Consider the following 27,515-nt stretch of genomic DNA (forward strand, 5'->3'; position numbering starts at 1 on the left):
ATAGGCTCCAGCACTCTCCGTGACCCTCGTGAGGATAAGCGGCAAAGAAAATGGATGGATAAATATAATATGCAGTATTTATCAACCTACTTACTGGTAGTAATTTTCTTTCTTGAAGCTGAGTCTGGTACTAAATTAACATGAATGAAAAAATTAATTTCTTATTATAGAAATTATTATTATAAAATTAAATATAGTCTTTGAAAAGAACCCTCTGCCTCGTTGTTGATGAACACTTGACTGTGACGCTATTGTATTTTAATGTTGGTTATTGTGGTGGCATTTGGAGATGCAAGTGCAGTATTTTTAGATTTTTTTTGGGTGACACATTTTAAAAGCATGAACCTACATTGTACATGAACCACTTTAACTAGGCCTCCTCCATTTAAAAGCAACATAATGATGAGTACTTTATAGTACTCACACCTACGACGTCAATCTCCCGGTGTCTCGAGTAGATGGTAGTCATTACTCTGTTCATTTTGTCTTTGTTTATATTTTTCCTTTCAGGTTTTTGAGGTTGTAAACTACTCCATGGATTGTGCATCATGTCCATCCATCTATTTTCTTTGCCGCTTATCCTCACAAAGGTCGCGGGAGTGCTGAAGCCAATCCCAGACATCAAGGGGCAGGCGGTAGGGTACACCCTGAACTGGTTGCCAGCCAATCGGACCCTGGTCACCTCCTGATCATCCATGCAGGTTACTAAAATCTATGGCAGAAAAATCTATGCAAAGCCCAACATGACATTAGCTCCACTGGGTTTCACGTTATCTTTGGAATGGGGACCAGATCATTTCATTCTCAAAAGTTCAGGCTTTTCACATGACTTTGCTGGAGGTTCGTCTTTGTCTCATCAGTCCGTAAAAGGTGATCATAGAATAACTGAGGCAGTCTTCTGCAAACAGTCGATTGTGATGCTGTCACTCCCGCTGTCTGCAGGTTGTCACCGATGTCATGAACAACTCTTTTAGGGTTCTGTATTTCTTTACAGCTCTCTGTCATCAACAGCTGCGATTTTCCTTGAGCCGCCTGTTTAACGTCTGTTATAAAGGCAATTCTTTCTTTTGCAGGACATTCCAAATGGTCGTAGAATACTGGGTACGGCCCAAATGTTGTGCGACTTGACAAATGCTTGTATTTTCACACACAGACCGCCCTCTGGTGTTTAACTTGATGAACTCTCTGAGTACTTTAAACATAGTCTTCACAAGTAAAAACCCAAACCGGAAACTCATCCTAGCCACTGCTGTCAGTCCCATGTTCCAATAATTTTGCTCACTTGACGAATGGTGTGTTCAAACAGGAGGTGCTCTTTTCTAAATGATACATCAGATTCAGATGTAAGTACTGAACATCTAAATTAAAGCCGTAATGTTCATCTCATCTCGTGAAATTAATTCAAAATTTAAACTTACTGATGCTGTTCAAACTGGGGAGCTGTGACATAAACTTTACATTCAGTGGTGGTCCAATATTTTTGAAGCATTGTATATGTACTGAAGACAACAATATAATGGATGCAATTATTCATATGTTTTTTCTAACCATACATGGCAGGGGTCTGGAACTCATTTTTGTCGTGGGCCACATTGTACTTGCGGTTTCCCTCAAAGGGGAAACGATAAAAATCTTTCATCGCCTCATCATATTTACACATGAAATCTATGAACTAGTTTTGGAATCAGAAATTAAGGGTAATGGCTTTTTCCAACTATTGTTGTTTGTTAACACAAAAATGCTTGTAATATCTCAACGTTATCATTTATCACAGGACAATTTGAAATTTTGGTACAGATGTGGAAAAAAAATCATGGAAGTTGATACACATGATTTGCCTCCACGGGTCACATAAAAGCATGCAACGGGACGGATCTGGCCCCCGGGCCTTGAGTTTGGCACCTTCGATTTATGGTAATATCCTGGAAGTGTCGGATAAAGTACTATCATTTTAGGTATACTGCTATGTGTATTTGTACACATTATGCATTCAGGGTACCTTATGGGTATGATGGCCAGAGTGGATATCAAGCTGGACAGTACGAGGACAAGGCCAGGGAACCAATTGAAAGTCTCTTTGTAAATCTTGGCGTACAGCAGATTAGTTCCCGCACTGGAAATTTTCAAAGACAGCTGCAGTGAGATCAGGAGTTTACCTGGGGATGAGAGTAATCCAGATAAAATAATGACCTTTTATAAATAAGCATTAGTCTATCATTGGACCCGTCTACATATACAGCGGTAAACACAGTAACTGCCAGGCGAGGGAACCTCAATCAGGGTGAACGCTGGAGTTACAACGAACATGTAATGGCGGTGTTCATTGAAAATTTGCTTTCTTTCTGTTTACACCACATTTGTATTTGTCAGGCTGTCAGGGGTAAATTAATTGTGCTCTTTGCAACTCAAGAAGTGAAGTCCATTATGCCTTTCGTGCCCCAAGACAAAATGATGACAAATCCGCCCAGTACAAGACAATTATTCGATACAACAGGCATGTAGAATACATTTCTCAAAACTGTTTTACAAATCACTCGACCTGTCCGTGCCAAAAAAAAAAAAATAAAAATGTTTTGTAGACAACTTACAAAGAGCCATGGTAAGGACTGCTCGTTTGAGGCCTCATTCATGCACCACACTGAAGAACAAATTAGTGAAGTCGGTTTTAAAATATTTTTGGGGGGTATTTTCAAGAAAAATCCATTTTAAAAAATCGCAATGGACAATTTTATGGAATTCTACATTATAGGATTCAACTACCATACTGTATATTGTCATCATTGCAAGACTTTAAGTTTAGGAACTCATTGTAAATTGGCCTTGTGAATAGTTTTCGAAGAACAAGTTTAAAGAAATAAATGAACCCAAGTACAAAAGAACCACAAACAGATACTTTGGCAAACAATATTAAACTGGTTGCCAGTGAATCGCAGGGCCCACATTAACAAACAACCATTCATGCTCAAAATCACACTTAAAGGCAATTTAGATAGCATGAGGAAAGCATAAGGCGAACATGCAAAGTCCAGACAATAAATGATTAATAACTCACTGTATGAAGAGCCGTGTACTTGCTGGGACAATAACGAACAGATGAACGGAACAGGCATCAGAGAGAAGAGTGTCAAGGCACGGGCTGGAGAGAAAGTCTGGCATTACCATTGTTGGACCACATACTTTTAAAATACAACATTGCACATGCATCATTGCAGAAGATGTAAAAATAAAGAAAGAATAGAGCAGACCCTATATACTGTATGCTTGTTAAGTTATGAACAAATGAAAAAAACAGATTGTTTGCAAAAGACCCCTGGGCCAGGTTTGGAGAGGACTGGGTACAATTTGAATTTTCCTTTGTGAGTTATGTGATTGACTTTTCAGACAAATAAAGCAACATATCCTATCATAGAGCAAGATTGTTCATCTTTCCTTCTTGTCAATAAATTTCCAGTACCTATTGACTGAACAAGAGAAATCTAGAAACCTGTCCACAAACCCTGTGTTTCGGTAAGTTGCGGTTATATTTACTGGTCTCAGCATGGTGGTAGATTTTTAAAAATGGAAGACCCCAAAAAACTTACCAATTACGAACATGTACGTAGTGGTGGCAAAGGCCATAGGGAGCATGCCAGCAGCGTTGGAGAGCAGGCCGATGGTGATCAGAGACCTATCGCTGAGCCAACGTGATAAAACCACAGAACTTAGGAAGCTTGACAATGCAATCAGGAAGCCCGAGGCGTTGCCGTAGCCGACCTGCAGGAGCCGCACGGATCACAGAACAAGCTTTAGCGCGCTGCTCATACAGTTCACGCTCCATTTTAGCATTCCCTACTGCATCCTCTTCCAATCAATTCACTTTTCAGACGTTCCAAAAAAATTAGCGTGACTGAAAATCCTATGGTGTGCTTAAGTCTCTCCTGCACAGAAAACCGTGACACCAACAATCATTACCGTATTTTCCACGCAAAAAGGCGCACCTAAAAGTCTTTAATTTTCTCAAAAGCCGACGGTGCGCCTTATACTCCGGTGCGCCTTATATATGGGTCAATATTGAGCCTTTAGTGCAACTCCATCTAATGGATGCATAACCAGCCTCTACTGTAGCGTCTATTCTATGGGCCTTACAGTGCGATGCGCCTTATAATCCGGTGCGCCTTATATATGAAAAAAAGTCTTCAAACCATTCATTGAAGGTGCGCCTTATAGTGCGGATAATATGGTACTTTAAAACCTGTTTAATATCTACAATTGCAAATCCTTAAGTATGCTTGTGTTGGCTGGATTTCCGGGATTTTGGAAAGCTGCTCACCGCTGCAATGTGTGCGGTACGTGCTCGTGTTTAATACTCAGAATTGCTGAAAGCAGAGACAACAGATTGGATCATGTTGTTGGTTTGACAGAACCAGAATTTCTGGTTTTTACATTTTAAACAAATTCTTATGAGATCATCAGATGTATTTCGCAACACTATCTTGTGAAAACTGGAGGATGATCTGAACGCCTTCGTGTCCGGACATTTAAAAGACTTTGTTTTTATATTCAGATTGTATATTTTTTACACACAAAAGAGTTCCTAGCTATCAACAGGCAGGAGATAGGGTACACACTGATCTTGTCACCAGACAATCGCAGGGCACACGGAGACAGACAACAGCCGCACTCACAATCAAACCTAGGGGCAATTTAGAGTGTCCAATTAATGTTGCATGTTTTTGGGGATGTGGGCGGAAACCGGAGTGCCCGGATAACATACATTTTCATTTTAAATGTAACGTAATGTGCTTCCTATTGGAATTTATTCATGATTTGTAATGATCTTCTAATCGCCGGGTAATACGAAACTGTCTCACCTGAATCACATTCCAGTGGAGAGGCTCCATCAACTGAAACAAGACCAGTATGTTTCTGGTTGAAGAATCCACAGCATTGTAGAGGACTCCTGACAGCCACAACAGTATTATGTTTCCAAATTTGCGTGGATGGTCACATGTGGGTTCGTCGTTGGCTTTATTCGGAGTCTGGTTATCACACAACGCTCCTACCTGCGTGGGAATATATCGCTGAAGTTATCACCAATGTTCGATGACAACAACAGCACACACACACACACATTCCTGCCCGTTGGCAGTTGGGGTTGGCTCCAGCACTCCCGTAACCCTTGCGAGGATAAGCGGGTAAGAAAATGCATGGATGGATGGATTTTTAGATATATTTTTAGACTAATGAATGAAATTCCACAACCACAGAACACTCACCTGTAGGAAGAAGATCACATAGAGCATGCAGGACGCATGGAGCAGAAAACACAGCAGCAAGGTGACAACACCTGGTCTCAGGGTTGAACTGCAGAAATCGTACAAGTGTCCAGCCGTCAAAGAGCCCACGACACCGGAGAGTCCACTGATAAACTCTGCTCTCATCAGTAGTTTGGATCTATCCCGCCCCGTGGAGCTCAGAGACAAGAGAGTCATGACGCCACTCCAGAACACAGTGGAACCCCCACACAATCCAGTGAGGACCACTTCCACCCACAAGACCTTGAGCGGCCAGTTCAATATCAACATGAATAGGACCACAAGTCGGGACAGCGTGAGGCCCAGCAGCGGGAGCGCGATGAGGCTTTTCCTCCAGCCCGTATCCCCGAGCCATGCCAGAAAAAGTCCCGGTAGGATGGGAACCAGTTGATTCAGGACTCTGTAAGTCATGAAGAAGCTGGACACAGACACCTGCCAGCCGTCATCCTTCCGGGATAGGTTGCTATCCGATTGGCTAGTCGCGTTAACGTATCTTTCCTTGATGACCATGGGGAGAATAGTCAAGAAGAACGCGTTCCCCAACTGAACACCCGTTGCCACCAGCTGAATGCCCCAGAGTAAGTGGCCTCTATGCATATCTGTGACTGAATGGCACGTACATTCTCGGAACTGCAGCTTTGTCAACACCTGGACAAAGGAAGATCCACCAGTCATGTTCTCTCTCCGGCTCCTGAACTGGAATCTTTTGCCATGCTGGTTAAACAAACATTCGCATGCAACTAGTCGGCAAGTAAGATTAAAACAAACTAAATAAACAATTGTCGTGATGAAAAGTAACTGAGTACTTGAAGACTTCATTACTGTCTTTAGACTTTACAGGTATTTGTACTGTATTTTTCCAGTGACTTTTTACTTTTACTCCCAACATTTGAAAATTGCCATCTGTTTTTCTATTTCTTACTTTTGCAAAATAGGCTCTTATAAACATATACAGTGAAGAAAATAAGTATTAAGTATAACACCCTGCTATATTGCAAGTTCTCCCACTTGGAAATCATGGAGGGGTCTGAAATTTTCATCGTGGGTGCATGTCAACTGTGAGAGAGAGAATCTAAAAAGAAAAACCCAGAAATGACAAAGTATGATTTTTTAAATTATTTATTTGTGTGATACGGCTGCAAATAAGTATTTGAACACCTGTCTATCAGCTGTTAGTCCGCCTTAAAAAGTCCATCTCCACTTCATGTTTTATCCTGAATCAGATGCACTTGTGTGAGGTCATTAGCTGCATAAAGACACCTGTCCACCCCATAGACTCAAACTTGTAACATGGCCAAGACCAAAGAGCTCTCCAAAGACACCACAGACAAAATGTACAACTCCACACGGCTGGAAAGGGCTACGGAGAAATTTCCAAGCAGCTTGGTGAAAAAAGGTCCACTGTTGGAGCAATCATTAGAAAATGGAAGAAGCTAAACATGAGGGTCAATCTCAATCGGAGTGGAGCCCCACGCAAGATATCACATCGTGGGGTCTCAATGATCCTTAGAAAGGTGAGGAATCAGCACAGGACTACGCAACAGGACTTGGTCAATGATCTGAAAATAGCTGGGACCACCGTTTCCGAGGTGACTGTTGCTAATACACTAAGGCGTCATGGTTTGAAATCATGCATGGCACAGAAGGGTCAGCTGCTTAAACCAGCACATGTCAAGGCCCGTCTTAAGTTTGCCAATGACCATTTGGATGATACGGAGGAGTCATGGGAGAAAGTTTTGTGGTCAGATGAGACCAAAATGGAACTATTTGATCATAATTCCACTCAGCGTGTTTGGAGGAAGACGAATGATGAGTTCCATCGCAAGAACACCATCCCTCCTGTGATACATGGGGGTTGTAGCATTATGCTTTGGGGGTGTTTTTCTGTACATGGGACAGGACGAGTGCACTGTATCAAGGAGAGGATGACCACGGCCATTTATTGTGAGATTTTGGGAAACAACCTCTTTCCCTCAGTCAGAGCATTGAAGATGGGGCGTTGTTGGGTCTTTCAACATGACAATGACCCGAAGCACATAGCCAGGAAAACCAAGGAGTGGCCCCGTAAGAAGCATATCAAGGTTTGGGCATGGCCTAGCCAGTGCCCAGACCTAAACCCAAAAGAACATCTTTGGAGGGAGCTGAAACTCTGTTTCTCAGCGACAGCCCAGAAATCTGTCTGATCTAGAGAAGATCTGTGTGGAGGAGTGGGACAAAATCCCTCCTGCAGTGTGTGCAAACATGGTGAACAACTACAGGAAATGTTTGACCACTGTAATTGGAAACAAAGGCTACTGTACCAAATATTAACATTGGTTTAATCACGTGTTCAAACATTTATTTGCAGCTGTATCATACAAATAAATTCTTAAAAAAACCATACATTATGATTTCTGGATTTTTGTTTTAATGATTATCTCGCTCACAATGGACATGCACCTACGATGAAAATTTCAAACCCCTTGCATGATTTCTAAGTGGGAGAACTTGCAATATAGCAGGGTGTTCAAATACTTATTTTCTTCACTGTATATAATGGAGCATTAAGGATGAAGTGAACAGATCCGGAAGATCTTGCCCATCCATGGCCCAACAGGCCAAATAATTCATTATCATCCTTATTTTGTTATAATAATCACCCCGTGGCGAGCATACAAATGATTATCATAATTATCACTATGGGCCTCTCAAATAAAAAGTAATAAAATGCATTTCAATTAATTGTGTAAAACTCTGACACTGCTGCTGCACAGATTCCACCGAACCAGAGAGCCATTATCCTCACATGGAGAAAACACGGTACAGTAGCGAAACTTGCCAGGAGTGGCCGGCCTACAAAGATCATCGTAAGAGGACAGTAATGACTCATCCAGGAGGCTACAAAGGAACCCACAACAACTTCTAAGGAACTGCAGATCTCTTCTCGCTTCAGTTAAGGTCACTGTTCATGACACTACAAGAAGGAAGACAGAGCTAAAACCGCATCCAACTTGTGACTCATAGAACCGTGAATTTTGCTCTTGAACATGAACTCCTGATAGGAAATGTTCAGCCATCAATTTGCAACGTACAACTGAAAACACACTTTGGTTCTGCAGCAGGATTACAATCCCAAACACTCCAGCAAGTCAATTTTCAGAATGTTTAAAAAAATAAAACAAGTTGGAATGGCCTAGTCAAAGTCCAGACTTGAATCAGACTGAAATGCACTGGCATTCCGTAAAAAAGGCCGTTCATGCTCGGAAGTTGGTTGAGGATGCCCAAACCAGCGTATAAATGGTGTAGGGGTCCATTACTTTTCCCACACAAATAATTCAGTTGTATTTACACCTACAGGGGAATTTTGTATTTTTCAATTATGTACCACGGATGTTTCTGGAATGTGGGAGACAGCTGGATTAGCTGCGGGAACGTGTATGCCCACACTTGTCTAAAATAGTTTTATAGATCTAACTTGAGACTTTTGTTGTCAAAACTATTTGAACTAATTTTCAAGTAAAACAATGCAGATTTTGTGAGTCACATCTCACATGAAAAAAAAACCATGAAAAATCACAAGTTCAAAAGGGTTTTTTGTTGTTGTTGTTGTTGTGCAAGCCCATGCTCCAAAGTGACTGACTTAGTCGCTATTGCAACACCGGAAAGTACGCACACTTCCACCCCACAAATGTTGTGCACAAGACTCGTACCAGAGAAATCCACCACTTCATCCGACACACTGGACCAACAGTACTCAACCTGCATTTGTGACTCAATAAGTTACTGAACTCGAACACTTTGGGAATGAAAGCCACTTTTATTGGTTGTAGACAATGACAGGCTACAGATGCTCTACACGGCATGGAGGGCCTTCCAGCGGGACAGAGGTCCTTTACTGGGGATGTACTTCACCCCGCAGCCATCGGGAATGACACGCTTCTCAGCCATCATCTCGTCAAAGTCGCTAGCATTGAACTTGGTGAAGCCATATTTCTTGGAGATATGGATCTGAGGAGAGAAAAAGATGGCAATGACACAAAAAACAGAATAACAGCAACTATAGATGAAGCTTTGTCTCAGTGGTCCCTTAAAGAACTCAGCACTTCACAGCTGAGGACATACACAACCAAAGAGTTGCTGTCTGCAGCCTTTGCACACCAGAATCGCACCTCAGCAAGACCAGTCGGCTTAATAAACTGCAATGCTCTATGATCGATTTATGCTACACAAGTTCAACAACTACATTTTTTAAGTGACCCTTTTATACCTTCTGGCGCCCAGGGAACTTGAACTTGGCTCTGCGCAGGGCTTCAACCACATGCTCCTTATTCTGGGCTTTGGTACGCACAGACATGATCACCTGACCAATGTGCACACGAGCCACAGTGCCCTGTGGCTTGCCAAAAGCACCACGCATTCCTGTCTGGAGCCTACCAACAGAAATTGGACAATTTTGCTTTTGAGGGAGTTCCACTCCAGATGGGAATAAATCTTTAGAATAACCACACTCACCTATCAGCTCCGGCACAGGACAACATTTTGTTGATCCGGATGACATGGAAAGGATGGAGACGCATGCGGATGTGGAAACCATCTTTGCCGCAGGTCTTCACCATGTACTTGTTAGCACAAATACGGGCTGCCTCCAAAGCTGCATAGACAGCGATAAAAAGGTACTGCCTCAACTTAAATCGCAAGCATTGACTGAGAATAACAGAAAATTTAAAAAAAATGGTCATTGAAAATGGTGCCCCTCACTTTTGGGCCTGCTACTACTCCTATAAAAGTGTTAACATGAGCACAAGGGTGAAAAGGTTGGACATAAGGGTGGATATAGATAGTCCAAGCCTTTAAAGTTAACTGAGCCCAACTACAAGGTACTACACTGAACAATACTCGTCACTTTTACCTGTAGCGGAGAAGCCAACTGATAAAAATGTACTACCAGATCAATTTGTACAAGTTTCTGAATTTCCTTATTTTCAATATTTTGACATATGTGCCGAAGTCACAATCATGAATCCATTATGGCTTCAGTATTTGTCATTTTAATCTCATTACGTCAACCTTGTAACAGTGGCCGCAGTTGCAGCCTGAAGCACTAATACCAGTAAATGAGATTTCGACATCCCATCATCAAAAACATCTCTAAAAGATTGATTTACTTTCGCTACTTATGTCATGAAAACTGATCGCAAAATAATGTCTATTAAAAAGTCTAAAAGCAGATCAATCAGATCCCTCACGTCAATCTTAAACTCAACACTCTATTTTGCAATAAAAATAACATTGCTGATGGACTGAGTTGGACAATTTATGTACGGTAAATAGTTTTTAATTTGTACAATGCACTTGTTTGTGGACTACAACTCCTGAAATGATGAAAATTTCTTTAATTATTGAAATAGGTTACCTTACTTTAGAAATACTAACAAATAATATATAGTATGCACTTGTGCATTTGGGGTTCACCGTTTGCGGACCCGCATATTTGCAGATTTTGCTTTTGACTTATTCCCCCCACCCACACCCAAAATGTACCATATTTTCAGTTTAAATTGCACTTAAGGTTTAAATTTTCTCTTAAATAGACGGGGCATCTAATAATATGCGCCTTGTTCCGAAATCTGCAAATGTTGTTGTGTGACTATATCATCATAATAATAAAACAATTATTACATTTGTTCCTCACTGCCTTGTGAGCCCCACCTTGTGGTAGCATACATGTATGCTAACACATACGCTAGTTTGCATGCACGCTATCTACGTAATCATCATTGGTTGTACATTAATGAACTGGTTACACAAAAAATAACAGAATTTGGAACTCTGTGCTCACATAAGGCACGCTTGTCCATTCTGGAGAAAATTTAAAACTTAAGTGCATCTTATGGTTGTGAAAATATAGTATATATACGTGTGCATTTTAATACTGCGTCCATTATTCACGGATTTTCTGGATTCGTCATGGGGAGGGGTAAGGAACGTAATCCCCGCAAATACTGAGAACCCTGTGCTTGCAACCTGCCCACGTTCTGAAGTGATGTATTAAGTTCCGGTTCAGATGTGATGTCCTCTGTGAATGTTTATTATTTAGTATTAACAAATATTGTCTGTTATTTTGTTCAAAGTTGGTTACTCTCGACAAAAGGGCTCCAGTTACACCCAAACCAATGTGACAAGCACACTGACTCACCAAATTACTTATTTCGATGTTTTGCAACTCTTTGTAACAATAGCTTAGCAATAAGCATGGCTTTGACATTTGACATTGAATGTTTTTTTTTTTTTTCCAAAATGCAGAATATCACAGCCGGAATGAGTCAACATTCTGCGTTTTCAGTAATACAATACAGATGTTCTGTAACCTTTGGCATCTCTGCATTAGTCAATCTTTTGAATCCAGATGCAAGAAATAAGTGAACAGAGTAAATATAAAGGATTGACCATTTCTCACCTTCCGAGGACAGCTGCTCGTATTCATCAGAAACCATGTGACCGCACAAGGGGAACTCATCTACCTTGGCCTTCTTCCTGCCCAAGTCAAAGATTCTAATCTTGGGATCTACAAAAAAAGATTTGTGTTCAGCATCTGGTTTTACAAGACTATAATCTATCTCCAACTGTGGAAAATCAAAAGTGTCATACCATCTATTTTCAATTAGGAAGGATTAAAAAAAATAATAAAAAAAAAATCCATGTGCCATTTGGCTCCTAACCAAGCGCTATTTTACCTCCTGAAGAGAAAACTGAAGGGAGAAACCCCCAGAAACAAACAAGTACTGAAAGTGGCTGCAGTAAAGTCCTGAAAAGCTTTTCAAATGAAGAATCCAACAGTCATGAAGTCCATGGATCCCTGGGTTGATGCGGTTAATGCAAGTAAGAGGTATGCTACCAAATATTAAATCTTATTCTCTTGAATTTGATAATGTACCAATAAATTTGCTCACTGAAAAAGCAGGTGGTATCAAACAAAAGATCCTGTTCTGAGTTAACACACGAAGATGTAAATATGATGAAATGAAAGATGGAACACTGAAATTGTTTCACATTCACCTTTTTATCTGAAACCAAAATACCTTCAGCGTACAAAAAAATATATATATATTTGTGTTCCAATATTTTTGACATGGACTGCATATGTTTTGAGTCGTAATTTGGTTTTTAGAAACATGAGTCAGACCTAGTTCAGCAACCTGGGGATACACAATGCTAAAATGACCGGAGGACGATGCGCGCGTACTAATTCTTACACCGTTAAACCAGTGTGGATTTAAATAGCCTAAAATTTTAATTATTCAGCTAAAGAACATATTTTAACTTAAATCAGTGATGGCATTCCAAGTCAGAAAGACGAGATGGAGATTTATGAAGTGATGGTCTTTATAATCTTAGTTCACATATAATTTTCACGAGATAGAGAATATAACCACTCCTATTACTAAACTATTGGACATGAATGATGAAACATGTCTGTCATGAGACTTAATAATGAGCTTTTATTAAAAGATAAGTTTCAGGGATTTAGACCAATGTTTTCTGAACCTTGCTGGGCCAAGGTACCCACTTTTCATTAGAAAAACCTCACAGTAAACAACCAAATAAAAATATCACAAAAGGTATCAGATGAAACAAAAATCTGATCAATTTGCAGGTAGGCATGACTTATTCTGTTGTATGAATGACAACAGGTGCGTACATAGCTTTATTGAACATCTTGTCATCCAATGGAAGCACATTTAATTGCTCTGCTCGTCACGATATACCATTGGCATAGTTATAAGAAACTTAATGTATAAACACATAAAAAGTAATACTGCAGTTAAGATATATTTTCAGCAGATTTAATTTTCCGAAAAGTCAACATGAGCCAAATTGAAAACCGAACCTTGGATTTGTGAACCGCTCCACACCTATTTGCAATAAATGTCTCAGTGGTCCCTTAAAGAACTCAGCACCTCACCGCTGAGGACATACACAACCAAAGAGTTGCTGTCTGCAGCCTTTGCACACTAGAAATGCACCTCAGCAAGACCAGTCGGCTTAATAGGCTGCAGGGTGGTCTGGCAGACCACTCTGTCAAACACCAACAATGGATAAGTCATTATAAAAGAAGGAGAACGTGACCCAACTCACCAGGCACACCCCGACAGAAGCGGGACTTGGGGTACGGTTTGTTCTTGCAGTACCTGTAACTGTAGAGAAGGCATTGAATATAATATATATGGGATTGCCATAGTTTATATATAACAAAAAGACGACAGAACAGGCAGATGTCGCTTAAACAAAGAGTGTTAAGACTTAAGTTCACCCCCTCAAAAATAAGACTAGTACCTCTACATACGTCATATGATCTCATAACGTAAAGGGACCAAAATCTCATAGAGCCAGTTTATGTTCTACATTGTTCTAGACTCAAGCTTCCTAGCTCATTTTACGAGCATGAAATAGAGTATTGTCAGAATTAAGGTTGAAAATGTAACATCAAACTACAGTAAAGCAATTATATCAAACAACCCTGATACAAAATTGTACATTAAGTGAGAACGCAATGCCACTGAACGCATAAAACTAAAACACAAACTTGGGACACCGGAATGCTAATGTAGCGGTAGTTTTGCACGAAAGATTTTCTCTATAATTAGCGCCACGAAATGATAACATTAGCCAAAACACACCCGCGACTACAATGTAATATCAAGAAAGGACTTTTAGTATGTCAATGAGCCAGCATTCAACAGGCTTGTGAGCTAGCAATAGCACAGTCCACATGTCGCGCGGTGGAACCCGCTGCCATTTTACATTCTGCCTGTCTGCCGGCCAGGCCGGGAACCTGACACGTCAAAAGAGTCAACTTACCACCGGGCTGGTCGGCGGCCCATCGTTGCAATCTGAAAGGCAATAAACGAACAAGCGTTATATAGACAAGGGGTCGCTTCTCTGTTCTGCAAAGCACTATCAATTAGCGACTTTTCTGGAGAGTCATAGAAAACGCGTCGCTACCACGCACTCACCGAATGGAGGAAAGGAAGTTGAACCCACTTCCGGCTCGTCATATTCCCACCACATTTGCGGATGCGTACTTTTCTTTAATGGATATGCTTCGTTTCTAGTAAACGTTGATTTATATCGGGAATTGATTGAAACGTGTTCATTAAAACATGTTTGAAAAAATTCCACAGCGGTAAGAGTATTGACGTGTTGTCGCCTTTCATGGTAAGTATGGGAAATGTAGTTTTCTTCTCCGACCAGATGTAGTCAATAAATGTAATACAATACTGTACCGGGAAATTGAGTAACATAACATACACACACACACACCACACACACACACACCACACACACACACACCACATATATAGCTTTACCGCTCATCCTCACCAGGGTCACGGGAGCGCTGGAGCCTATCCAAACTGTCAATGGGTTGGATACACCCAGAACTGGTTGCCAGCCAATCGCAGGCCATATGGAGACAAACAGCCGCACCCACAATCACACTTAGCGGCAATTTAGAGTGCCCAAATTAATGCTGCATGTTTTTGGGATGTGGGAGGAAACCGGAGTGCCCGGAGAAAACCCACGCAGGCACGGGAAGAACATGCAAACTCCACACAGGGAGGGCTGGGATTGAACCCGGGTCCTCAGAGCAGTGAGGGCAACCTTTTCCAGCCGCCCTACCGTGCCGCCGAACATAATTTATTCACTGCTACTTTTCAATATAAGTGTTGCTAATTTTGCCCACTGGAGGGTGCCCTGACATTGATGCAGGTATGAAAGCCAAACTGCCAAGTTTCAGGAGCACACTAATAAAAAATGGTACATACTGTGAAAATGAACAAGTCAAGTAAAAATAAAACATTGAATATTGCCAAATTTTAGTCAAAAACTTCACTTCAAAAGAGGTTGGTTTGTTGGAGAAAAAAAAAATTACATGCACTCCCACAACTTAAAATGTTATGTATATATTTACAAAGGATGCACACTGACTGATTCATAATACTGATGAAATACTTTTTTGCTCATAAGATTTTCAACAGAATAATAATGAATACATGTGAATGTTGGCGGCACGGGGGATCAGATGGTACAGCGTTGGCCTCACAGTTCTGAGGACCCGGGTTCAATCCTGGCCCCGCCTATGCGGAGTTTGTATGTTCTCCCCGTGCCTGCGTGGGTTTCCGCCCACATCCCAAAAAACATGCAACATTAATTGGACACTCTAAATTGCCCCTTAGTGTGATTGTGAGTGCGACTGTTGTCTGTCTCAATGTCTCCTGTGATTGGCTGGCAAGCAGTTCAGGGTGTTTCCTTTTGCGACCCACACTGAGAAATAATGATTTCATCTTTGAACTCTTGTTATATCAAAACAATAATGGGAATGCAAAGAATGGCCAGATCTGAAAAAATAACTCCTCTACCGAACTTGCTGTTGTATGGACCCTGAGGATGAATTGTTTATGCCTGTCCAGATGTTGTACTTTGCTGTTAAATTTGTATGTGCAGAGCGTCTACATATTCATATTAGTACTGGTTAGATGGCTGGTAAACATAAAGTCCATCAGTGTGCTCTGTGCAACAACATGACTACTCGATCAGCGATTCACAACATTTTTATTTTTAAATCCCAACTATGGCGGCCAGTGAACTCTGATTGGGATCCCTATGGAGGCTCATGTGAAGGTCATCTCATCTTGTCTCGTCCTGTTTTGTCTGAAGCCCTCCAGACTTGGCTTTGTCTGAAGGGCAAGGAAGACATTCTAATAGGGAGCAAACAACAAAAAATTGTTTCTTCAAGTCAGTGTTTTTTTTTTTCTAAGTAGTGATAGGGATGCACACAAACACACTTCGGGGAGTGGCTGATAACACCTTTTTTGAAAACGGAAATGTGCACAATTGGTGTGGTCTATGGTAGGGTGTGTGTTATTTACAGGGAACAATGTGAGAAAAGGGTTCAAGGTCAACTCCACGTCACAAGATGCAGAAAAAAAAGGTCTGAATAGTCAGTTTGTGTGCGTGTTTGTGTGTAACAACACAAAAATTGGGAAAGCAGCTCCTCTGGAGTATCACAAAGCTGTCAACATCCCTATTTCCTTGTACTGATAATCCATCTATCCATTTTCTTACCTGCTTATCCTCACAAGGGTCGCGGGGAGTGCGGGAGCCTATCCCAGCTGTCAACAGGCTGGAGGCGGGGTACACTCTGAACTGGCTTCCAGCCAATCTCAGGGCACATCGAGACAAACAGCCGCACTCACAATCACACCTAGGAGCAATTTGGAGTGTCCAATTAATGTTGCATGTTTTTGGAATGTGGGAGGAAACTGGAACGCCCGGAGGAAACCCACGCAAGCAAAGGGAGAACATGCAAAATCCACACAGGCGGGCCCGGGATTGAACCCAACGCTTAACCAGCTGAGCCAAGGTGCCCTTGTACTGATAATTGAAAACCAAATTTTGAAAATACACAATCAAGATGACTTTAGGCCTGCAGTCACAGCGAGATCAGATCAGAGCAGCAGAAAAAGATTTTGCTCTTTTAAAACAAAATATGTGAAAAAAAGGTCATGTTCAGTAACACAGAATCACCAATAAATAACTAAGTCATTTTACATTCAGTCATTTTATTGTACAATTAATGGTTATGATGAATTTCATCATCATCTTCCATTCCAGTTCCCCTCACCAGGGTTGCGGGCATCCTGGAGCCTATCCCAGCAATCTTCGGGCGAGAGGGAAGGTATACCCTGAACTTTTCGCGAGCTAATCACAGGGCGTATCGGGAAAAAAAAGACATTCGCCTTTGCATTCACGCCTATGGGCAATTCAGAGTCTTCAATCAACCTAACCTGCATGAATCTGGGCTGAGGTAGGAAACTGGAGTACCCGGGAAAAAATTACGCCGGTGTGACGGTCTGAGCGCTCCCCCGTGCTGAAAAGTCTCCTTGTGATGAATGCGCATGCATTACTAACAGGGGAACTCTGGGTATGTATCAGACGCTTACTGGAATATCCCCTGGTCTCATAGTTCCCCTTCTTCTACATAGAGGTAGCTAACATACGTTATATCCTAACCCTAACCTAACCTCAAGACAAAAGCTGATAAAAAGATATACACACATATATGTATGTTCGCTGTGTTTGTCTTTCTGAGACACTGAACACTCGGCGACAAGTTGTCAAATGGCACATGTTGAAGCATGGATGGGGATGTTTCAGAATGGGCGGAAGTTTACAAAATATACGCCCATGCGCAATAATATATACAAGGAGACTTTTCAGTACCGGGAGAGCTCGGACCGTCACATCGGCATGGGGAGAACATGCAAACCCCACACGGGCGAGGGAGGGCATATGTGTCTGTGAGATTTACCGCAAGGTGTTGTCTCAAGTTAGAAATGGTCTGAAGTATCAAAGTTTGGGGAGTCAAATTTTAAGAGTTGCATGAAAAGATTGTGTCAATGTCGAACCGCTACCTCTCCGCATTGAGAGGAGCCAGATGAGGTGGCATCTGATTCGGATACCTCCTTGTCGCCTCCCTGGTGAGGTGTTGCGGGCATGCCCCACCAGAAAGAGACCCCGAGGACGAACCAGGACACGCTGGAGAGACTACGTCTCTCGGCTGGCTTGGGAACCCCTCGGGATCCCTTTGGAAGAGCTGGAAGAAGTGGCTGGGGAAAGGGATGTCTGAGTATATCTGGTGAAGCTATTTCCCCCGCGACCCGACCCGGAAAAGCGGTAGATAATGGATGAATGGATGAAAAAGACTGATAAAAAGATGTTTTCCAGAGTCTCAAAAGTAAACACTCGCAAGAATTTTTTATCCCCCTAAAATGACATTTTGTCTGCTGTTATGTGACTATCTTGTCTCGTATGATTGTTGAAATGGCGACAAATGACCCAAGCGATTATGTTGGATTGGCACAACGGCCCCTTTATCCAGAGGTCGATGATGAAGTTGAAAAAAAAATCGCGCGCACACTCTTGGCTCAATAAAGGTAGCGAGTAGATGTCCATCATTGTATGGGTGCAAAAGCTTCAATTATTCACAAGAATGTACTCAAGTAAAGGTAAAAAGTATGGTTAATTCAAACTATTCTCACAAAATGTTACTTGAGTAGATGTAACTGGGTAAATATAGTGCATTACTACCTACATGGGAGAGACTGCTTATGTTCAGAGGCATAGCCAGGTACGCGGTAAATACTGGGAAATGGGTTACCACTGTCTACAAAGTTATCATCAAATTCAGGTCAAGTCCAGGTTAGAACTTTCCATATTAGACCTCTGTTGAGGGGACAAAATGGAGCATATGGAAGCCATTTGTGTCTTTATGTTTCTGTCACTGATTTGGATGACACAGCTTGTTTTTCTTCCGACTAGAAGAAGCACACATGAACAAGATCCAGGTCAGTAACGAGACGATTTTTAAAAATGCTGAGTGTACAAAAGCGTGGCAAGGGAAGTGTTGATTGGGCTCTGCCATGGAAACCTGCGGCCTAAGAAAACAAACAATAGAGTCTGACGTACCTGATTTTGTCACGACATGTTGCCACAGCAAATATAGAAATAGTCAAAGGACGTAGATATTGTGCTTCCCTTAGAGTTTGTGTTTATGTAGAGAAATATAAATATAAATATAGGCAGCACGGTGGATCAGCTGGTAAAGCGTTGGCCTCACAGTTCTGAGGACCCGGGTTCAATCCTGGACCCGCCTGTGTGGAGTGTGCATGTTCTCCACGTGGGTTTTCTTCGGGCACTCCGTTTTCCTCCCACATCCCAAAAACGTGCAACATTTATTGGACACCCTAAATTGCCCCTAGGTGTGATTGTGAGTGCGGCTGTTTGTCTCGATGTGCCCTGCGATTGGCTGGGAACCAGTTCAGGGTGTACCCCGTCTCCTGCTCGTTGACAGCTGGGATAGGCTCCCGCACTCCCCGCGACTCTTGTGAGGATAAGCGGCTTGGATAATGACATGACATGACATGAATTAAAATGCACCCAAAACTGTCTTGATGCACATTCATGAAGCTTCTATTGAGATGCGGAATATCCTATGATAAATTGCTATGTTGGCAAATAACGTAATGAACTTAGACAACAGCCATGTATCCCTCGGGATGATATCACAGCTCTTTGATCGGATCCTGCTGTGATCTTCCGGCAATGGCATGACATCAAGTTTGCCACGAGAGTGTGGTGATGGTCATACGTTAAAGCAAACTAAAACCAAAGTGAAGAGAAGCTGCCGTCTATTTCTAACAGGGTATAGTCAATAAAATACCCCGAACGCGTTTCGCCCCACCATGTGTGTCCATGTCTCCCACTGAGCAGGTCATGTCTCTGCAGGTCTGTGCTGGGCTCAAGTGCTTTAGTCATGAGATCATATGATGTCATCCCCTTCCTGCTGAACTCTGTGTGAGTGCATACTGTACAGTGAGGCAGAAAGAACAACTAACAAGAAGTTTATAAAAATAGTAAAAGAATAAAAAGGACCCCCCCCCAACAACAATGCATTATCTGTTCAAGGCTTTTTCGATACACGTGATTACTGTGTATAGGTCAACACTAAGATTGTTTTATCTGTGTACATAATATAATGCTGTTTAAACTAACACTTAATTTCCCAATAAATTTATTCGACAGAAGTGTTTTTTTTCCTATGCCATTTTCTTTGAATCAGGATGAATGAATTCTGAGACAGTTTGGAATATAGTAAAAAAATAAATAAATCCAGTCACCTGATGGAGCTTGGTTGACTAGATCCAGAACAGAAGAGAATGCAAAACTAAACTAAGATAAAACAATCATTGAATCCATCCAAATTGTGTGATTTATATTCCCCTCTATTTTTACTTTTCCTGAATATGGTTAAGAAAAAGAAGAAACCAGCCAATGGAAAAGCACATTTAGCGTAACATACTGTAGTTGACTATGAACTAATTTACAACTTCCTTTCAATAATAATGACAAGCCAGGACACTCCCATGCTGTCTGCCATGCAGAACAGAAGTGGAGGCTCATGAGCTTGGGCAGTGGCCAGCACAGGCATATTATCTAGTTTGTGATGAAAAACATGGGAAAGACTGGCTATCTGCTACTTGCCTTACACTATTCATCAGTATGATACAGTTCACTGGTTTTTTTTGGGTGGAGGTCATGACACAAAGGGTACGAGTACCCCGTGGAACTGGACTGCAACTGAAGGGTGGCCAGTAGATAAACATGGGGAAAGACTGGCTATCTGCTACCAGCATTACAATATTCACCAGTATGATACAGTAGACTGTTTTGTGGGTTGTTTTTTTTTTTTGGTGGGGGGCTGCATTGCCTACAGATTAATGTCATTTGACGTTTGTTGGTGGTCAGAGGGGGCGCAGGCGCAGAATGGCAGCCATGTGTCACGTCCCATCGGAAACGAGAGTAGGACCCAAATGCAGGAACTCGGAAGACGCAAGGTAGTTCAAGAAGAGACGCGTTTATTGTATGCAGAGGTCGGGGATCGAGCAGGCAGTCCGGTGCAGCAGCGGTAGTTCGGACGTCGGGCGAAGGGAGCAGATGAGCGGACAGGCAGGAGTCGGTACACGGGAGAACAATCAGCGCAGGCAGAAGTATCGAAGGAGTCAGGCTTACGGGGTTGGTCGGAGAACGGACGAAGGTCGGTACACACAGGTTCAATCAGGGATACGAGAGTGCTGGAACGGGACATAAAGCTCAACGAACTGGCCCAGGACCAGTCTTCACCGGGTCCTATATATACTGGGGATGATCAGCCCGCATGAGGCGCAGGTGTGTGCCTCCCAATAAGCGACGCCGCGCGGGCACCCGCACAGCTCGTGCTGAAGCGGCAGGATCATGACACCATGCTTCTATCAGACTAAACTAGGGTAGTTGTGATTACGCAAGTTGCTTACCTTGGTCAGGTGTGACTGAGGAGAGAATGAATAAGGCATGAAATTTTAAAGTGTCTTTGAGTGCCTAGAAAATTGGTAAGTGGAAGCCATTATTATTATTATTTAGGGTTATGTGTGTGAGATGATCACAGTACATACTTAAAGTGCATTCTGAACATTAGAAGTTCGTTGTCCAAGTGTGAACAATTCACAATTAGTGTTACGTTTACGAAGGGTTCGTTCAAAAGAACAAATATTTTCAAAGGACGAACTGAACCATATCAGTTTATGGACTGATTATTCAGTTTATAAAATGATTGATGATGATTCTTTTTGCATGGGTGCCGCCCACCGCCGTCAGACAAGCGAGTTCCCTGGGAGCAGAAATGGAACTGTTGACGCGATCTATCACTCACTTGTGAATATTCGGAGAATGATCGGTGTGCAGGCAGGGGCGGGGCTTATTTGGGACTTGCCAGTGATGTCACTCGCTTCAGAGAATGACCAATGAGGACCCAGCGTCAGTTGATGTTGTGCAGGTGACGGACAGAGGAGGGTGATGATGGTGGTGACTGAGTGATTTATTGACTGAACTGGTGTACTGAGGAACTGAAGAGTGATTCATTCATTGTCATCCTCTAAGGCGCGATGGAATAGTACGATGAGGGATTCGTTTGCCAAAGGAATGACGTACTACGCAGTGAGCATCCTCATGAGTGATTTTTACAGCAACTCCTGACGTCCTCGCGGGGATATCTTTCACTCGTAGCCGTTTCTTCAAGATAGCTAATTTTGAGTCTGTCAAGCCCAAAACAAAACTAACACACATATTTAAAATAAATGTAAATTAAAGATGAATGTATATATGTGCAAATACATGTCTTTGTCTCTGATGAGATTATTAAAGGATTTTTCCATTTCATAATAAGAATAAGAATCCATCAAACCTACATACAGCGGCACGGTGAGGCAACTGGTTAGAGCATTGGCCTCGCGGTTCTGAGGTCCTGGGTTAAAATCCCAGCCATGCCTCTGTGGAGTTTGTATGTTCTCCCTGTGCCTGCATGGGTTTTTAATCCAGGTACTCCGGTTTCCTCTAAATTGTACTAAAAGATTCTAAATTGCCCCTAGGTGTGATTGTGAGTGCGACTATTCTCTGTCTCCATGTGCCCTGCGATTGCCTGGTAACCATTTCAGGCTGTGCCTTGCTTCCTGCCCGATGACAGCTGGGATTGGGTCCAGCACTCCCACGACCCAAGTGGGGATAAGCGGTGCCAAAAATGGATGGATGCAACTGAATGATTCGGTAAACGAATCCTTTGAAGGAATCCTTTTAAGCATTTGATTCAAGTGATACAGTACGCTCAAAAGAACCGCCTTGCCGGTCATTACTCACAATATGAGTAAAATCATACGGTGAATGTTAAGGAGGTGCAGAGTACTCGCAACAGTTGAATCAAGGGAACTGAACTAGTCTTGTTCGTTAAGGATGATTCCGCTTTCATTGATTAAGCTTCTTTAGTTCTAGATTTAGGGGTAGTCTCGCAGCTGCCACAAAATAAATTTGTAAGAAAAAAATGATTGTAAGTCACGGTCAGACACAACCAAATGTTTGATAACATTTTACACTGAGTTAAATACAAGTCGTTTTTGTTTTGTGGTGTCAGTGTTGCTTTTGTCTGTGTTGCGTGTGCAGAAACACACACACACACACGCATAGCAGACAGTTCATTACAAGCAGACATTTTCAGTGCATGCTTTTGTTAATCTCGCATGAGGTCATTATGCTTTCCGCTTCATACGCGCTTCCAGTGAATCCAGATGCAAGGAAAAAGATTTGGTGTCACCTTACACTTTATCACACCCGACTACGGCCAGACAAATACAAAGGTCATCTGGAAACACAACCAGACACTATGACACACACACACATGCACCGCTTGAGTCATACTGTTGTGGTGTACTTGTTAGAGATAGAGATACCTGTGTGTCATCATGTGGGACGAGATGTACATAAATCACACACAAATGAATAGTTGGTGATCCAGTAGGGGTGTGATGATGTCATTGTGTCTGAAACATCTGATTTGTCTGTGTGTCTCTGTATACATGTTTGACCTGTGTTTTAGAGAACTATGTACACTATTTTACATGTGTTTTCATTTCACAGATGAAAAAAAACAAAGGAACTTCTTTTACCGTGCAAGAATTACAACAAAAAAGATCGATTCAAAGGAGGCAAGATGGAGGTAAGGGGGACAAATGAGAGGAAGATCAGTCATCCGTAGCTTCTCTCCACATCCCTCCACCCCCTTAAAAGGGCAAAACTACTGGAGCTCATCTCGCCGTCCATGTCTTAGTGCGCCTCATCTTCAATATTAGCTCTGAAGTGAATTCAGTGGCGAGTGTCCCTCCCCAGGATCCAAGCTCATAACAACACAATACCACACTGTCACTCTACAGAAACCAGGACCACGAAAACATTTTCCACTGCACGACGAACTGCATCACGTTCAATCCCTTGTTTGTGGGCTTTGCCTGCCTTTTCATTTTCACTGACTCTCTCACAGTTGCTATTCGCTCTTTAGTTCAACGAGACCCAGCAGGGGCATGCTGGTCAAGAGGGAATTCAAAATTGCTTGCTTGGGGAAAGAGCCAAAGACAAGAAAAAATAAGAACGCACGGACACATAGGCACACACATGCACGCGGGGGAGGCGGGGCAGTCGTGGGGGGTGGGATAGTTGGAGGTTGGGGGGGTGGCCGAAATGAACAGTGTAAATGTGGAAGAAAGACAGGCAGGGAGAGGAAGGAAAAACCTTCCTTAAAAGGCTGTGTTTGTAGATAGAGAAGGGTGTCTTAGTGGGTAAATGTACTTGTGAGTGTGCATTCCCAAACTGTTCTCTAATCTATTTGTTAACAGGTGGGTGTGAGCCGTCCATAGCCACAACTTTCAGAAGCAAGACTCTACGGAGATTCATTTTCTTATATCTACAGTTATGTACCTTATGTGTACATTTTACTAGGAAAGTGTCTGCGGTCGGAATCATTAGTAATGGTAATGCAGTCAGGTCTCCTACTTCCACACACGCGTATGTAAATACTGTATAGACATGCACATGTATGCACCGTATACGCACGAATAGCCACTCGTCGCTCTTGACACGGGTACTCCAAACATCAACTAGCCTTGGAAAAGTTCCAGGTTGCTGTCCCTCCCAATTTGTCAATCCTCTCGTCCAATCTGTGTGATTGTCTTAATATGGCCGGCGAGTGGAAAAGACACCCATGTGGGAGTCACTAAAGTAAATGTCCCAAAGATCCTCGTCTCTTTTTTCCAAACAAGAGTCAAGTGTTTATTTAATCTTTGAAAGGTACCTACATTATGTAGGATTTGGCCAGTCACTGTAAGATAATGCCTTACTGAATACTCTGCACAGTAAACGATGTTATTTTTGTGTCTGTGCATTCTGCTTGGTTTTTTTTTTTTTTTTTTTTTTTTTTTTTTGCATGGTTTACTGTACAGAATAAAGTTTGATAGTTTTTTATTTAATATAGTTCGCTGGGGCAGCACGCAGCTGGTAAGCGTTGGCCTCACAGTTGTGAGGACCAGGGTTCAATCCCGGCCCTCTCTGTGTGGAGGTTGCTCTAACTAGTGAGCCCACTGAGAAAGGGAAAGGGAGAGAGAGAGAGAATTTGCTAAATTGTTGTCAAATGATTTCAATTTTCTAAGGGGCACGGTGGCGTGACTGGTTAGTGTTGGCCTCACAGTTCTGAGGACCGGGGCTCAAATCCTGGCACCGCCCGTGAGGAACTGCCATGTTCTCTCCATCCCTGTGTGAGTTTTCTCCTGGCACTCCAAGTTCCTCCCACATCCCATAAACATTCATCAATTGGAGACTCCAAATTGCCCCTTGGTGTGGTTGTGAGTGCGATTGGTTGTTTGTCTCAATGTGCCCTGCGATTGGCTGGCAACCAGTTCACGGTGTACCTCACCTCCTGCCCGATGACAGCTAGGATATGCTCCGGGACTCCCGTGACCCTTGTGGGTATAACCGGCTCAAACAATGAACAGATGGATAACTTCAGTCTAATTTCACTGAGCATGTGAAATAAAGACCCCCCACCCCACCACCGCCACCCTTATTATGTGCTGACACAATCCTCAAAGGGATAAGCTTGCTTAGTCATGATGGATGCACAAATTCCCTCTTTTAAAAATGTCATGTATTAAGATATGGTTGATGCAGAAGACAACATGAAAGATTTGACTCTGAAGACTTGATTGAGTTGATAAACTTTTCGGTGAATGGAATGTTTCAAATTAAATGTGTTCGTCTGTCCTGATTATTAAAAGTTGTGAGCCTTTTCACCCGAAAATATAAAAGTAAAATGTATATCCATCCATTCTGAATACCCCTTTACCCTGCCCCAGTTCGCCCTGGAGCCTATCCCGGCCGACTTCGGGCAAAAGGCAGACTACACCCTCAAGTGGTTTCTCGTCAGTCGCAGGGCAAATATAGAGAAAGGCAACCATTTACACACACGTTCACACCATCACTGAAAGGGAACTGAGCCCACACTGCCTGCACCGAAGTCAGGCGACTGTGCCATTAAAACATCAGTGACTAAGAAAAATGTCCATATCGTAAATTGATTTGTGCGGTCATCGCGTAGCTTTTGACAAGCTAATGGAATTGCCATGAACTGTAATTTGAGCTTTTCTTTCACTGCTGTTTCTGTGCAAATGATTTGCTTGCTTCAAGCGACCATAAAGATTGTTTCACATCTAAAAATGGACCTCGCTTTAACCAGGAACATTTTTTCCACATTTACTCCAGTTGGTTATATGGGCTCAAGGTTTATGTGTGTAGAGTGCCTTTGGCTTGAAGTTGGACAGTGGGGATTACTGTAGATGAGACGGCAAGTATAAAGAATGTGGAACATAGTAGAACATAGAGAGCATAAAACACACAACATAGAGTAGTTCAACTGGCAAAAAAAGAAAGTGCATTGAAGATTTGATTTGCGCTCGTATACCCTCGGGGAATGATCAGGGAAGGAATGGAGGATTACTGGGCCTGATTGTCCCCATTTGGGTCTTGTACTCATCTAATTTTAGTCAGCATGTTAACAGCAATAATACATGGTCTTCATCAGTGATCTTTTTTTAGATGCTAGTTTTGACAACTCTCTTGTTATTCTCATCTTTTATTTTTTATTCCCTGAATACAGACATGAAAATATAGGCAAGACATAATAAAAGTGTATGTATTGCTATCATATATGTCCACTGTGAGAGAGATAATCTAAAAAGAAAAATCCAGAAATCACAATGCATGCTTTTTTTTTTAATGATTTATTTGTGTGACACAGCTGCAAATACGTATTTGAACGCCTGAGAAAACCAATGTTAATATTTGGTACAGCAGCCTTTGTTTGCAACTACAGAGGTCAAACGTTTCCTGTAGTTGTTCACCAGGTTTGCACAGACTGCAGGAGGGATTTTGGCCCACTCCTCCACAGATCTTCAATTGATCAGACAGGTTTCTGGGCTATCACTGAGAAACACAGAGTTTCAGCTCCTTCCAAAGATTTTCTATTGGGTTTAGGTCTGGAGACTGGCAAGGCCACACCAGAACCTTGAAATGCTTCTTACAGAGCCACTCCTTGGTTTTCCTGGCTGTGTGCTTAAGGTCATTGACCCAGCCAAGACCCATCTTCAATGCTCTGACTGAGGGAAAGAGGTTGTTCCCCAAAATCTCACAATACATGGCCACGGTCATCTTCTCCTTGATACAGTGCAGTCGTCTTGCCCCATGTGCAGAAAAATACCCCCAAAGCATGATGCTACCACCCACATGCTTCACAGTAGGGATGGTGTTCTTGGGATGGAACTCATCATTTGTCTTCCTCCAAACACGGCTAGTGGAATTATGATCAAATAGTTCCATTTTGGTCTCATCTGACTACAAAACTTTCCTCCATGACTCCTCTGTATCATCCAAATGGTCATTGGCAAACTTAAGACGGGCCTTGACATGTGCTGGTTTAAGCAGCTGACCCTTCTGTGCCATGCATGATTTCAAACCATGACGTCTTAGTGTATTACCAACTAACCTTGGAAACAGTGGTCCCAGCTCTTTTCAGGTCATTGACCAAGTCCTGTGGTGCAGTCCTGGGCTGATTCCTCACCTTTCTAAGGATCATTGGGACCCCACATAGTGATATCTTGCATGGGGCTCCACGCCAATTGAGATTGACCGTCATGTTTAGCTTCTTCCATTTTACAATGATTGCTCCAACAGTGGACCTTTTTTCACCAAGCTGCTTGGCAATTTCTCCGTGGCCCT

At 42.3% G+C, this 27,515-nt stretch overlaps 2 protein-coding genes, 1 long non-coding RNA gene and 2 other non-coding genes across 5 annotated transcripts; 1 reads left to right on the plus strand and 4 right to left on the minus strand.

Annotated features, from left to right (window-relative positions):
- Positions 1-696: 696 nt before the first annotated feature.
- On the minus strand, positions 697-5,972 carry LOC133495427 (solute carrier family 46 member 2-like). The gene is made up of 5 exons (XM_061810044.1): positions 5,256-5,972; positions 4,851-5,060; positions 3,582-3,753; positions 3,053-3,136; positions 697-2,156 (listed from the first exon to the last, which is right to left on the minus strand). Exons 1-5 carry the CDS (start codon positions 5,967-5,969, stop codon positions 1,762-1,764), a joined length of 1,575 nt encoding a protein of 524 aa, XP_061666028.1. The 5' UTR covers positions 5,970-5,972; the 3' UTR covers positions 697-1,761.
- Positions 5,973-9,070: 3,098 nt separating this feature from the next.
- Positions 9,071-14,290, minus strand: rpl10 (ribosomal protein L10). Its single transcript, XM_061841613.1, has 6 exons — positions 14,133-14,290; positions 13,410-13,468; positions 11,731-11,838; positions 9,786-9,924; positions 9,541-9,703; positions 9,071-9,281 (listed from the first exon to the last, which is right to left on the minus strand). The coding sequence occupies exons 1-6, from the start codon at positions 14,153-14,155 to the stop codon at positions 9,126-9,128; spliced, it is 648 nt and encodes a 215-aa protein (XP_061697597.1). The 5' UTR covers positions 14,156-14,290; the 3' UTR covers positions 9,071-9,125.
- LOC133497350 (small nucleolar RNA SNORA70) lies at positions 9,343-9,475 on the minus strand. Its single transcript, XR_009794033.1, has one exon. It is a non-coding gene; the product is annotated as a small nucleolar RNA SNORA70 (small nucleolar RNA).
- On the minus strand, positions 13,198-13,330 carry LOC133497349 (small nucleolar RNA SNORA70). Its single transcript, XR_009794032.1, has one exon. It is a non-coding gene; the product is annotated as a small nucleolar RNA SNORA70 (small nucleolar RNA).
- A 6,779-nt stretch (positions 14,291-21,069) lies between the features above and the next one.
- On the plus strand, positions 21,070-24,664 carry LOC133495131 (uncharacterized). Its single transcript, XR_009793489.1, has 4 exons — positions 21,070-21,259; positions 22,361-22,469; positions 23,334-23,412; positions 24,086-24,664. It is a non-coding gene; the product is annotated as an uncharacterized LOC133495131 (long non-coding RNA).
- The last annotated feature ends 2,851 nt before the right edge of the window (positions 24,665-27,515 follow it).

This window comes from Syngnathoides biaculeatus, chromosome 2 (assembly GCF_019802595.1).
Source record: "Syngnathoides biaculeatus isolate LvHL_M chromosome 2, ASM1980259v1, whole genome shotgun sequence".
NCBI classification, from domain to species: domain Eukaryota; kingdom Metazoa; phylum Chordata; class Actinopteri; order Syngnathiformes; family Syngnathidae; genus Syngnathoides; species Syngnathoides biaculeatus.

Bases quoted from the DNA above. Each gene is read 5' to 3' on its own strand.
- LOC133495427 (XM_061810044.1), bottom strand. From the start codon at position 5,969: ATGACTGGTGGATCTTCCTTTGTCCAGGTGTTGACAAAGCTGCAGTTC. The intron at 5,061-5,255 runs GTGAGTGTTCTG...TGATAACTTCAG, and splicing joins ATGTGATCTTCTTCCTACAG to CGATATATTCCCACGCAGGT. The intron at 3,137-3,581 runs GTAAGTTTTTTG...CTTTCTCTCCAG, and splicing joins TACGTACATGTTCGTAATTG to CCCGTGCCTTGACACTCTTC.
- rpl10 (XM_061841613.1), bottom strand. From the start codon at position 14,155: ATGGGCCGCCGACCAGCCCGGTG. The intron at 11,839-13,409 runs GTGAGTTGGGTC...CTTTTTTTGTAG, and splicing joins CTTCTGTCGGGGTGTGCCTG to ATCCCAAGATTAGAATCTTT. The intron at 9,704-9,785 runs GTGAGTGTGGTT...TTCTGTTGGTAG, and splicing joins TCCTGTGCCGGAGCTGATAG to GCTCCAGACAGGAATGCGTG.